General features: G+C 42.6%; 1 protein-coding gene across 1 annotated transcript in view; it reads right to left on the bottom strand.

Annotated features, from left to right (window-relative positions):
• YTHDC2 (YTH N6-methyladenosine RNA binding protein C2) overlaps nt 1-13363 on the bottom strand; it is a gene marked incomplete at both ends in the record, with an annotated part of 35081 nt that overhangs the window by 16620 nt on the left and 5098 nt on the right. The window contains 5 exon segments of the mRNA XM_084278759.1: nt 676-832; nt 1838-1940; nt 3418-3584; nt 4147-4346; nt 5562-5758. Coding sequence (XP_084134885.1) covers nt 676-832; nt 1838-1940; nt 3418-3584; nt 4147-4346; nt 5562-5758 — 824 coding nt within the window.

The raw sequence follows: 13363 nt of genomic DNA on the forward strand, positions 1-13363 counted from the left end.
CAATATGACAGTTTTCTAGACCTGAGTTACAGACATTAAAGGATTCTTTTTCACAGGAAACATTAAAAGATTTTAATTTCTGGGTCCTTTGCAGACATTTGCCATAGCTGAGTTTAAATGATCCATATCTTTTCTTCTCAGAAAGAACAAACTATAATTCACACACTGTAGATTACTGAGTCTTATTATATTAATATAAATTGCTATGTCTTTTCTCAATCTCTACCTGTATTAACAGTTGATTATTTTAAAGGAAATTATTACGTGATTAGAACATGAAAACCCTATTTGCCTTGTATGGTACTTCCAAAGTGACAGGGTGCAGTATATGTGTTTTATCCAGTAACCAGTAGCAGTTTCTGTGTAGCCTGAAGAACCAGAATCTACTAGAATGAATTAATACCTATCACTCCTGTAGATCCTATTGTCTGTATCACCATGGAGATGAGCACTTAAAGAACCTTTTCCTGCTTCCTGAATGAATAAGGCAGGGGCCAGAACATCCCTGCACTTACAGAACTCCCTGTGACAAAAACACTTCACAAGGAACAAGCACTGCCATAACTCAGTGTATTTATCATATTCCCTTACTCAGAACGGTTTGGTACAGTTTAGTAAAATTTTTAAGTCCTAGGGCAGGTATGCTCAGATTTAAGAGTTTGCATAAATACTTACTGTGTATCACTGGGCAACTTCCAAAGTACCTAATAAAGAGATCTGCATCTAGAGCAGCACTAGAAATAATTAGTTTTAAATGTGTCTGGGTTTGCAACACATCTCTCAGTTTTATTAACAAGAAGTCACTGTACCTATCCCTTTCGTGTACTTCATCCTATAACAAAAAGGGAAAAAAACCAAACCAAAACACAAGAGGTAAACATCAGATATCCAAAATTATAATTTTTTACAAGTATGAACTTTCTAAAAAACTAACGTGTAATTTGCTGGTACATTAAAGATGCATGTAACTTTAAGTGAGTTTTTTTTAAAAACTATCCAAAAGTCAAAAAATATTTCAAAAATGTTTTATTAGGATTCCAGAGCAAACTGCTCTGGTCATGCACAAGCTACATATACCTTGATTTCAGAAGTTGAAGTGAACTGAAACTTTTTAGTTCTTAAGATTTGAATCTTATTTTCAAGATTACACAAACTGCAAACGCTACAAATACTCTGATAAATTCTCACTTAACAGCTGTTGAACATTAAAAGAAGTGTATGATACCAAAGGCAGAAAAAGTTAGATTGCTTAGATCAACTAAGGCATGCACAAAGCTTATTGTCAATTAAGGCACACGAGTAATCATCTTTGTTGGTGCGTTTTTTTTGGGTTGGTTTTTTTTATATCATGAACCTATTAAGCAGGAACCCAAATAAGTATTTTTATGCTGAAGACAAGAATGTGTAAATCATTCTCAAAGTTTTTTTCCATTTTGATGGATTTTGGGTAGGCATCTAAATTGTAGTGAATTTTTATGTCTTCAGCAGTGGAGAACTTAATCTTGTGACAAACATTCTGGTTCTACTGACTTATCAAAACTCAACAAGAAGGAATACTCACATAATCATACACAAACACACTTAAACAATTTTCTGAAAATTAGTCTACTTGCTCTCTTCAAAACATTTGGGCAAACAAATGGACTGCAAACCTGGTGTTGCTAAAACAAGTACATGGTACAGTAAAGACTCAGTATGTCTTTAAGATTAATTCAGATTCTAACCAAACAAAACCACCCTAAATGCTCAGCAAATTAATAAATAACACCAGGATCTCATCTTCCAATTAACAAGAAACACATATTCCTCCACCTCACATGAAATACAGGGCTCTTACCACAATAACATGTGTCACTGTAGATAGCATGCTGTCTCCTGCCATCAGCGTGCGAAGTAGTACACCATTAGTGCAAAATGTTAACAGAGTCTTTGGAGAAACCCTATTGAACAGTTCATAAAGATATGTCAGTCTTGTAATCCATCTAAATGCATGCTAGCTTTCCACTACAAAGCAAAAACTAAAGTACTGGACAGATGCTCACCAGAATCGGAATTAGACTCTAGTTCTCTCACCAAAAATTCATCCAGAATGTTTGTTTTTAAACTGTGACTAGAAAGTTCCTAGAGAATGTTAGTGCTTATGGTCCAAGACTTCAGACAATGGATTAATTAACAAAGGGAGATTCACTTTTATATAAATAAATAAAGCATGCATAACAGAACCTTAAGAACCTCCCCATGTTGTTTAATTTACTAGAAAATTTGTGAGGACTACTTTGGAAAGTAGAACTGGTTCCAGTTCCCCAGCAGATGCTTGAATACCATCTTTCTATTTGCCCATACTTGACTGAATCACAAAGAAATCAGCTGATTCTTTTCAAATACTTCAATTTTTGTCTTCAAGAATTTAAAAATCTTTAAAAGTTATCTGTGGCAGAGTTAACTGTGCAAGTGAAAATGGCAATTGCCACTTTCTCCAGCTAAGCCACCTTAAGATCTGAAAGGTTCCTCTGTATCGTATTCTACAGTTCTTTGCTAGAAGATGGGAGCTAGTTATCATATTTCTTTCCAAGTCTGGAATTCATTCCTCTTTTCAAAAAATCCTCCTACATATTAAATTTAAGGAATGCATTCAAGATAGAAATACTTTACTTTACATATCTCTACTGTCCTCTCGTCTTCAGCAACCTTCCAGACATCATCCAACAGTTAATAAACTTATAAAATTAGACTCCTGTGTTACTGTAAACACAACCATCCCACATCTCTTTTTGCCCAGAGTTGGAAATATTGTCTTCTCTCCCTTTCGCTCCCTCTTGGAGAGTATTCTTCTTAAGCAGGATTTCCCTCACCACTTCCAACAATTCTTCCATTTTGATCTGACCTACACTTTGTTCTTCTTCATACAGCATAATACTTCAACTGGTAAGTAATGCCCAGCTTCATCATTCCTTTCAAATTTTGGGTTTTTTCCTCATGTCCATTATTAACTCACACTACATAGCATTTGTTACAGCATGCTGGTCGTCTTATGTTCAAAGCTGGCAGAACTTTTGGATCTACACATCCAAAAGTAGGGAAGAAAAAAATAAGAGGAAAGAGTAGACCTGATCTGACAATAAGGCAAGGAATTCCACTTGATCTGCAAATAAGGTAACAAATTCCACATGCACAGAAAAGCGGAAATCAAGAGCAAACACCCACAATTCACCTGTGTAAGACACACCTTACTACACCAAACTGCAAAGTATAGGATGAAAACTGTCTTTTTTACTCTGAAGTATTTCACTAGCTGAAGTAACATATCCTACCTATAGTTCACATACTGAGCTGTATCCTAAATATACTGAAGTTTAAATGCCCACAAGACTAAAGATACCAACACAAGATCAATTGACTAAGAAATATCATTAGTACCTGCTTTCTAATCGGATCTGATAACCAATTGTCTGGCCAATCTTTTCTCTTCTTTCAGCGGCCACTCTTTCTGCCACAGCAATGGCTGCCAAACGTCTTGGCTGAGTGCAAAATATACGACAGGGAGTTCCATTTTTGTAACAGTCGTCAAGAAGGAACTGAGGGATCTGTAAAAACGTAGTTTACATTTATGTTTTAATTTGGCAAAGTAATAGTTATTTTTACCACAGTGAAATAATTTATCTGCACCTTAATATTATACAGGTTGCAAAAACATTCATAATAGAATTATCACTTCAGAAAGGCAGACAAAATATATTTCTCATTTTAAGTTTGCTTAAAAAAAAGTTCACGCATCCCTTCTGCTTCAGAGAAATCTACAAAAATTACCTGTAGGTAATATTTGATTTTAACACTTTTATATTCTATTCTGGAAATACCTTTAGAAGGTAAAGGGCTATACAAAAATCAAAACTACTTTCCTTTGAATATTTTATATTGGTTTAACCAAAATCTCTTATCTATTAGATAATCGTGCAGAACCATTTATGCTTTTAACAAGTAACTGCTAGCTTAGTATTTCAAAAGCATGACAGTGAATTAGCACTGTATATGAAACTAAAATCCTTAGAAGTAGCATAAAGAAATCCTTTATTACACAAATATTACAAAATTGACATTAATTTTGACAAATACTGTTATCTTTTTTGTTTCCTTGGAGAAACATACTTGAGTAGTTTTTCCTGATCCAGTCTCTCCTACAATCAAAACAACTTTATTTTCCTTTATTATTTTGACAATTTCTTCCTGCTTTTCAAAAACTGGTAGTGACTGCCTGAAGGCATCAAACTCTGATTCTCCTCTTTTTATTGGAACCTGGGGGATACCGTTGTTAAGTCGTCCACTTGTCTTGTTCACTTCTCTGCATTCTGTGAAGAGAAGTTAGCGATTTACTTAGAAACAAAAAAGTTCACTAAAACATTGCTTAAAAATTGTACATACATATGAATATTCCTGACTTTATATGTATCTTTATCGATAAAGTGACAAACCCATCGCACATTTAAAAGTGACATTCATAGTACCACATCCTTTTCCAGTGCTTAAAATATTCTTGAAAAGAGTTAATACCTTCACAGGTATTTTCCAAAAACAGACTACCAAGTGCCTTGCTCAAAGTCAAAGATCATGAAGAGCAAAAAGATAAATAGAAACTAAACCCCAGAAAAGCTGGCTGGTGTATTTTCTTGGCCTTTGTATCCTGTTTACAGGTTCACATCTCCACAGTTTGTATAGAAATATTCACAGTGCAGTTTAAAACTTTAAGTCATTCCAAACAGAGAAGCATGGCTTCTGAGAAGAAAGAAAACTTTACTGTGATTCATATGCCTTCTTTCACATTGTCCCATGTCTTTTATGACCTCCTTTCAGTCAGTCTTAGACAAGCTAATGCTCTGTTCTGTAAGATTTGTCTTAAGTGATTCTAATTGAACCATGCTGTATCAAGACCCCCAGACCCACAGACCACAGTGTGATGTATCAGAAAGCAATGCGTAAGTAGTCAAAGAACCTACATGTCTTCAGAGATCACTTTAAATTCAGTCTTGTAAATGCCGTTCTATTTTTCCTTAATAATTATTTTCCAGAAGAATGAAAAGCTTGCTGTAAATTCAATTATATATATTCTATGGGATTAAAAGATTAATATATTAAATTACAAGCACTGTTTACCAAGACACAGACTAACAGATTAAAAGGGCCAAAAATAAGTAAAGAAAGATAAATTTTACACTATTCGTTTATGCCTTACATTCAGAATTAATCTCTTTTCAGGACTTTGATTATAGCTTCCCTCTGCTCATTATAAACAATCCTATTAAACAACTGAAATAACTGAAGAGAAAAGTAGCTTCAAAGCACTTCAGGCATGAACCACCATAAATCAGAAATGTCCAATGAAACAAGGCACACTGGTGGAAGTGTTTCCTGTGCACTACTCCCAGCTTTGTACATGGAAGCGCAATGTAAGTCATAGGGCCATAACTGTTAAAGCAATAATCTTGTTTAAAATATTGTTGAAAACACACCCACAACGTATCAGAACTTGTACTCCAGTCAACTCCAGTCAGGAGCATTGAACATACCAGATTTAACAGCACATGCGTTTCCCGGCTCTGTCTTTGGCAGAAGTTCTGTTCGTTCTTTACTTGTGACAGGAAATCTTTGAATTAAACTCTGAACTGTATGTTTTGCACTGGGAGTCAAGCAACAAGTCATAACTGCATGTTTTAGCTCTGAACCATCTTTCTTCCTCACAGTTAGATATCGACTTGCTCCTTTTCTGGGAGAAAAAAAAAAAACAACAACACCCACCACACTATTTTAGGAATAAGTAGCCTTTTTATCTCTACATAATGATAATTTTTTTTCAAGATAGCTGTGAGGTTATTTTCAAACATAATGTCCTAAATAGAAACTTCTAGGTAAGGGCCTACATAGCATGATGCACACCAAAATAACAGAAGCATCCAGAACACCCACCATCAAAATGACCCTCTCTCTATCCGTGAGGTAACACAGACTCTGCAAACTTCGGAAACAAATGCCCAAAAGAACCTTACAATTAGGCCTCCATAATGCAACATTTTTCTGCTACCTTTCTGTTAAAGGTCTTCGCAAAGGACAGTCAGCCCCATCAATCACTCAAGTAATACTGACAAACGTTAGACAAAGCTGACTTTTAGACCCAATTTAGGAGATGCAGAGGTTAAAAATCAACAAACAGGCATAACGGACAAACAAGAAGCCTTTTAGTGATGTTCCAAGACTTAAAAAAATCCAGTGAAGCGACTTAGATTCTCAAGATGTTCATTATCAAAAATCTGCAATGTAGAGTTAGAGCCAAAACACCTGCAACACTGTTCTCAGACTGAACTCTCATACCGAAATGCAAAGTTATGGCTGAAACTGAACTAGGGCTACCATCACCCGTCAACACTCTGAAAGCAACTCCAGAGAACAGAAGGTAATACTAAGAGTCCGAGGCCCCATTCCTGGCAGGGGTGGAACAGTGGTGAGTGCATAGGGGGTCCAAGTACCAGTACTCTGTGAGGAGAGACTGGAACTGCCCTGTGTAAGACACAACCAGCTCTGCAGACCCACTGCAGGGCACAGTTGTGCCCCATAACTGCAATGGTGGTGACTCTGTAATAACATATTTATGAATGAGCAAAACCACTGCATGAGTAGCTGTGAGAAAAATGTGGGATAAACAGCCCTGCAGACAAGATGATCAGTGTGGAAGGATGGATGAGGTGCTCCAGGTGCTGGAGATGCGATTCTCCTGCAGCCTGTAGAAGGCAACTCAGTGAAGCAGACAGACCTGCAAGAGAGACCCTACACTATTTTCTACCAATGTGTCTTGAGGAGGGTGAGCAATGGACCAAACTGAGTGGGCATCCTGCACTCAGGTGCACACACCACAACAAGACTGCTTTCTAAGTCATGTGGCTTTCATTCAACCCTCCAGGCAGAACTGGGAAAAAAAAAAAAAAAAAGAAAGAAAAAAAAAAGAAAAGAAAAAACATCACAATGCTTCCCATGACTATGCTCCCAGTCCTCAGTAGTTTTAATCTCAGCATCAGGCCCAACCTCCTGCCCAAGCAGGGTCACTTAGAACTAGCTGTCCATGACTATTCCTAAACAGCTGTTGAATACTCTACAACCTCTATGGGCAAACTATGCCAGCGCACGGTCACCTTCAGAGCAAAAAAGTGTTTCCTGACACTAAGAGAGGACGTCTTACGTTTCAATGTGTGCCTATTGCCTCTGGTCCTGTCAGGGAGCACCACTGAACAGAGCCTGGTTACATCCTCTTTCATCTCCCCTGCAGCAACTTATGCACCTTGATAAGGTCCTGGTGTGTTAAGGGTGGCAATGCCAAATTTATCAATGTACGTCCCCATCATGTTCAGTGCAATGAACTCTCATGATTATGGACTCATCAGTAAGAAATACACCTTCAGCCTAGTCGTTTTCCTTGAAGTACCATGGCTGCATTCAGTGAGACTTATCCAGGCTAGTTTAGTAAAAGTGTAGTTTATTAAAGCAACAGACACACTGATTCTTTGGATTGCAAAGCACTTGTAAATGCCAAGGGTCTTAAATGCTAACATGTTAAGAGATATACAGGGACTCCATAGAGATTTATAGTTTCCCAGGGAAGCAGCTGGTGTAGCCAAGTGCTCAAATTTTACCCAAAGGCATCCTGATGCAGGGGAAAGAGAGGTTCAGCCCATCGGCTGGTCCCAGACTCAGAGAAATGTAGGGCTTGGAAGGGACCTCCAGAGATCACTGGGTCCAACCCCCCTGCCAAGGCAGGTTCCCTAGGACAGATTGCACAGATAGGCATCCAGATGGGTCTTGAATATCTCCCAAGAAGGAGACTCCACAACTCCCCTGGGCAGCCTGTCCCAGTGTTCTGTCACCCTTGTTGTGAAGAAGTTCTTCACATATTGGCACAGAACTTCCTATGCCCCAGCTTGCAGCCATTGCCCCTTGTCCTGTCTCCACAGACCACTGAAAAGAGGCTGGCCATTTCCCCCTGTGTCCCACACTTCAGTTATTTATAAACATTAATAAGATCCCCTTTCAGTCTCCTTTTCTCAAAGCTGAACAGCCCCAGCTCACTCAGCCTTTCCTCATACAGGAGATGCTCCAGGCCCTTAATCATCTTCATAGCCCTTCTCTGGACTCTCTCCAGGACATCCCGGTCTATTTTATACCAGGGAGCCCAGAACTGGACACAATAGTCCAGGTGGGGCCTGACCAGGGCAGAGTAGAGGCGGAGGATCGCCTCCTTTGACCTGCTGGCCACGTTTCTTTTAACGTACCCCAGAAGCCAGATTTCCTGGAAATAATTTGCATAGCCCTGCCTTTTCTTAGAAATTATAGTGAATATGTATAGTTAATAAGTATAAATATGAGAATATAGTTAATCTGCATAAATACGAGGAATTTGGCTTTAATGGGGGCACACATTGGGAGAAGTGATCCCCTGTGTGCCCAGCACTGCAATAAAGGATACCTGCTTAATAGTCACCAAGGCTTCTGAGTTTTGATTCCAGCTTTCCGAGGCATCAGTTTGGTGACCCAGATGGGGCCCTCTCTGCTTGGCTGCAGGATCCGGTAAGGAACAGGATTTCCTAGGCACACCCCAGGATTTCCTGGAGGGCAGCCTGTGTGCCGCTCCTTCCCCAAGCTCGCCAAAGCCAACCCAGCCAACCAGACGCGGAAGGAGGTGGGACCAGAGCAACCGCGGGGGATTTAAACACGGTAAAACCTTAACGGTCACCAGTCGGTGAGTGACAATCAGCAGTGACAGCGATCACTCAGGTAAGCTTAGGGGCTGCATGACAGATCGGGCTGTGCAGAGAGGTTCCTTACATCTGGGCACCCGGTGTGCAGCTCCTTCAACCCGCGGAGGCTACCCAGAAGCTCACCAAAGCTCACCCTCCCCCTGTTGTCACATAACCCAGCCCTCTAGCCTTAGAAGGGATTAAGGAGGGCAGCAACTAGTCACTGCCCGCCCACACCACACAGGAAAGCAGGCAGCAGAGCTCTGACAAGACAGCCAGCCAGCCCGCCCACCCACCGGGCAGAGGAAGTAGGGGAGCTCAGGCAACTGACAGGTGAGGCTCACTAATCTTTGGTAAGGTATTGCGTGATGGTGTCTACCCGGCGCAGGGCCATGACCCCAACACCTTCCAATGTGGAAGCAGGAACCCAGTTCAAACAACCGCAGCAGCATGTTGCAGTGCAGGTCTTGGGGTGCAGGGAATGTAACAACATGCTTGCAGCAGGAGACAGCTCTGATCATGGCTGTGTGCTGTGTGAGCTGATTAGGGATCTCCTCAGCAGAGCAGCATACCTACACAAAAAGGTAGATGTGCTCAAGGATAAACTAGACAGGCTCATAAGCATCAGGGAGGCTGAAATGGAGATAGATCGGAGGAGGCAGGTTCTGTCCTCCCAGCCGCAGAAATGTGAGTACCCAGCTGACAGCATCCAGGACCATAGGGACCCTGTACCCTCCCCCCGGCAGAACAGTCTAAATGAAAGGGACAAATGGAAGCAGGTACATGGCAAGGTTAGTAGGAGAGTGCCTTCCATGCCTGTCCTTCCTCCACAAGTTCCTCTGAGCAATAGATGCAAGGCCCTACTAGAGGGGGACCAGCCAGATAATGAGATGGCTGATAGGAAAATTACTCCTGAGGTTGTGTTCCCTAGGACAAGACCCCCTAAGCATACCATCAAAACAGCATCTGCTAAAACAAAAAGACACGTCATTGTCTTAGGTGATTCCCTTTTGGAGGGAACTGAGGGCCCAATCTGTAGGCCGGACCCTCTACATAGGCAAGTCTGCTGCCTTAAGGAAGCTTCAGTTAGGGACTTAACAAAGCGACTCCCAAACTTGGTCAGGCACACAGACTATTATCCACTTTTAATTTTCCAAATAGGTAGTAATTAAATACATAGAAGAAAACTGAGGACCTTTAAGAAAGATTTAAGGGCCCTGGGACGCATTGGTACGAGGATCTGGAGCACACATAGTGTTTTCCTCCATCATTCCTACTACGGGGAATGGGGAGGGATGGAATGAGAAGAGCCAGGAAATTAACACCTGGCTCAGAGCATGGTGTGAGAAACAGAACAATGGGCTGGCTCGAGCCTCACCAGCCTTGCTTTCTAGGGATGGGGAGCACGTATCCCCAAGGGGCAGAAGGATACTGTCAAAGAAGCTAGCAGGGCTCATTAATAGAGCTTTAAACTAGATAAGAAGGGGGAGGGGAACAGGGCCACACTAGATGGAAATAAGCCTAGTTCTGGTGGTCAAGTTATTGAGGGATGGTGTGCTGTCAATGACCTCTGGTCAGCCACCCTAGTTAATCAGGGGGATAGTGTGCTAATTCAGAGTAGAAATGTAACTACTACCGATGGGCTAGGTAACTTAATCAGATGTCACTTGGCAAGCAAGGCTTCCCTAAGGAGCATATCAAGATCAATAGACCAGCTGAAGTGTATCTACACCAATGCATGCAGCATGAGTAACAAACAAGAGGAATTAGAAGTCCTTGTTACTAAGGGAGACTATGATGTGATTGCCATCACAGAAACGTGGTGGGATAATTCACATGACTGGAGTGCTGCAATTGCTGGTTACAAACTATACAGGAGTGACAGGCTGGGTAGGAGAGGAGGTGGGGTAGCCCTCCATGTCAGAGAATGATTTGACTGCCTGGAGCTGGAGTATGGTGAAGGCTGGGTTGAGTGTCTCTGGGTAAAAATCAGAGGAGAACGAAATCAGGGAGATATAGTGATGGGAGTCTAATATAGACCACCTGACCAGGAGGAGGAAGCTGATGAATCGTTTTTTAAACAACTGCTAGAAGTCTCACAATCACCAGCCCTTGTCCTTATTGGACTTCAACTTACTGGATGTCTCCTGGAGGTACAACACAGAAGGGAGGAAGCAGTCTAGCAGGTTCCTAGAGTGTTTGGAAGACAGCTTCCTGACCCAGCTGGTGAATGAACCCACCAGGGAAGGTGCCCTGATGGACTTGTTGTTTATAAACAGAGAAGGCCCAGTGGGGCATGTGAAGGTTGGAGGACACCTGGGGCATAGTGATAATGAGTTGATAGAATTCTTAGTACTGGGAGAAGTAAGAAAAGGAGACACCAGAACAAGCACCTTAGACTTCCATAGGGCTGACTTTGGACTGTTCAGAAAGCTGCTCAATAAGATTCCATGGGACGCAGCCCTTGAGGGCAGAGGAGCCCAAGAGGGTTGGTTGCTCCTCAAGAAGGAAATCTTGGTGTCACAAGAATAGGCTGTCCCAGTCTGTCAGAAGAGGAGTCGAAGAGGAAGCCAGCTTGGCTCAGTAGGGAGATCCAGGAAGATCTTCGGGAAAAAAGGGAAAAATACGACCTTTGGAAGAAGAGGCAGGTGTCTTGGGCCAACTATAGGAATTTAGTGAGATCATGTAGGGAGAAAGTCAGAAGGGCTCAAGCTGAACTGGAACTCAAACTGACCAGTTCTGTAAAAGATAATAAAAAGTCCTTCTACAGGTATATTAACAGTAAGAGGAGGGTCAAGGAGCATCTCCAGCCCTTATTGGATGCTGAGGGAACATTAGTGACACGGGATGAGGACAAGGCTGAGGTCCCTAATTCCTTCTTTACCTGAGTCTATAATAGCAAAGATGGATATTCCCCGAGTACTCATCCTCAGGAACTGGCTGAGAGGGCAGAGAGGGGAATAGCAAAATTCCCATGGTTAAGGAGGAAATGATTAGCAACATACTTGGCCAGTTAGATACCCACAAGTCAACGGGGCCAGACGGGATTCACCCAAGGGTGCTGCGAGAACTGTCAGATGTGTTTGCCAAACCCCTTTCCATCATCTATCAGAAATCCTGGCAGACTGGGGAAGTTCCACTGGACCGGAGGCTGGCAGATGTTACCCCCATATATAAGAAGGGCTGGAAGAAGGATCCGGGGAACTACAGGCCTGCCAGTCTGACCTCAGTCTCAGGGAAGATCATGGAGAGGGTCATCTTGGGAGCTGTCATGCAGCACATGCATGATGGCCAGGGGATCAGGCCTAGTCAACATGGGTTTACAAAAGGTAGATCCTGTCAAACTACCCTGATCACCTTCTATGACAAGGTGACCCGCTTGATGGACAAGGGGAAGGCTGTGGATGTGTCTACCTGGACTTCAGTAAAGCCTTTGACACGGTTTCTCACAGCATTCTGACTGAGAAACTGGCTGTCACTGGCCCTGACAGGTGGACCCTCAGCTGGGTTAAAAACTGGCTGGATGGACGGGCCCAAATCCAGCTGGAGGCTGGTCACGAGTGGCATCCCCCAGGGCTCAGTCCTGGGTCCAGTCTTGTTCAACATCTTTATCAATGACCTTGATGAAGGGATTGAATGCTCCCTCAGTAAGTTTGCAGATGACACTAAGCTGGGAGGAAGTGTTGATCTGCCTGAGGGTAGGGAGGCTCTTCAGAGGGATCTGAACAGACTGGACCAATGGGCTGAGACCAACGGGATGAAGTTTAACAAGGCCAAGTGTAGAGTGCTGCACATGGGACATAACAACCCCACGCAGCGCTACAGGCTTGGGGGAGGTTGCCTGGAGAGCTGTCAGGAAGAGAAGGACCTTGGGGTGTTGGTTGACTGCAGGATGAATATGAGCCAGCAGTGTGCCCGGGTGGCCAAGAAGGCCAATGGCATCTTGGGTTGTATCAAAACTAGTGTAGCCAGTAGGTCTAGGGAGGTGATTGTGCCCCTCTACTCAGCACCGGTGAGGCCACACCTTGAGTACTGTGTGCAGTTCTGGGGTGCCCACCATAAAAAGGACATTGAGGTCCTTGTGCAAGTCCAGAGAAGGGCAACCAGGCTGGTGAAGGGTCTGGAAGGCAAATCCTATGAGGAGCGGCTGAGGGAGCTGGGGCTGTTTAGCCTGGAGAAGAGGAGGAAGAGGAGAGACCTTATCACCACCTACAACTACCTGAAGGGAGGTTGTAGGGAGGTGGGTGATACTCTGTTCAGCCAGGTGACAGGAGATAGAACAAGGGGAAATGGCACAAAGCTGCATCAGGGCAGATTTAGATTAGATATTAGAAAAAAAAATTTTACTGAAAGTGTTGTCAGGGCCTGGAACAGGCTGCCCAGGGAGGTGGCTGAGTCACCATCCCTGGATGTGTTCAAAAAAAGGGTAGATGAGGTACTTAGGGATATGCTTTAGCATAGGATGGGAATGGTTGGACTCGATGATCTTCAAAGGTCTCTTCCAACCTTGTGATTCTGTGACTCCTCGCCCTGCTCAGCTCACTGCGGGAGCAGACAAGGACCATCCTTTGATTTTTGAGGTATTCTTT

Source organism: Gallinula chloropus, assembly GCF_964237585.1.
Source record: "Gallinula chloropus genome assembly, chromosome: Z".
Taxonomy (NCBI): Eukaryota; Metazoa; Chordata; class Aves; order Gruiformes; family Rallidae; genus Gallinula; species Gallinula chloropus.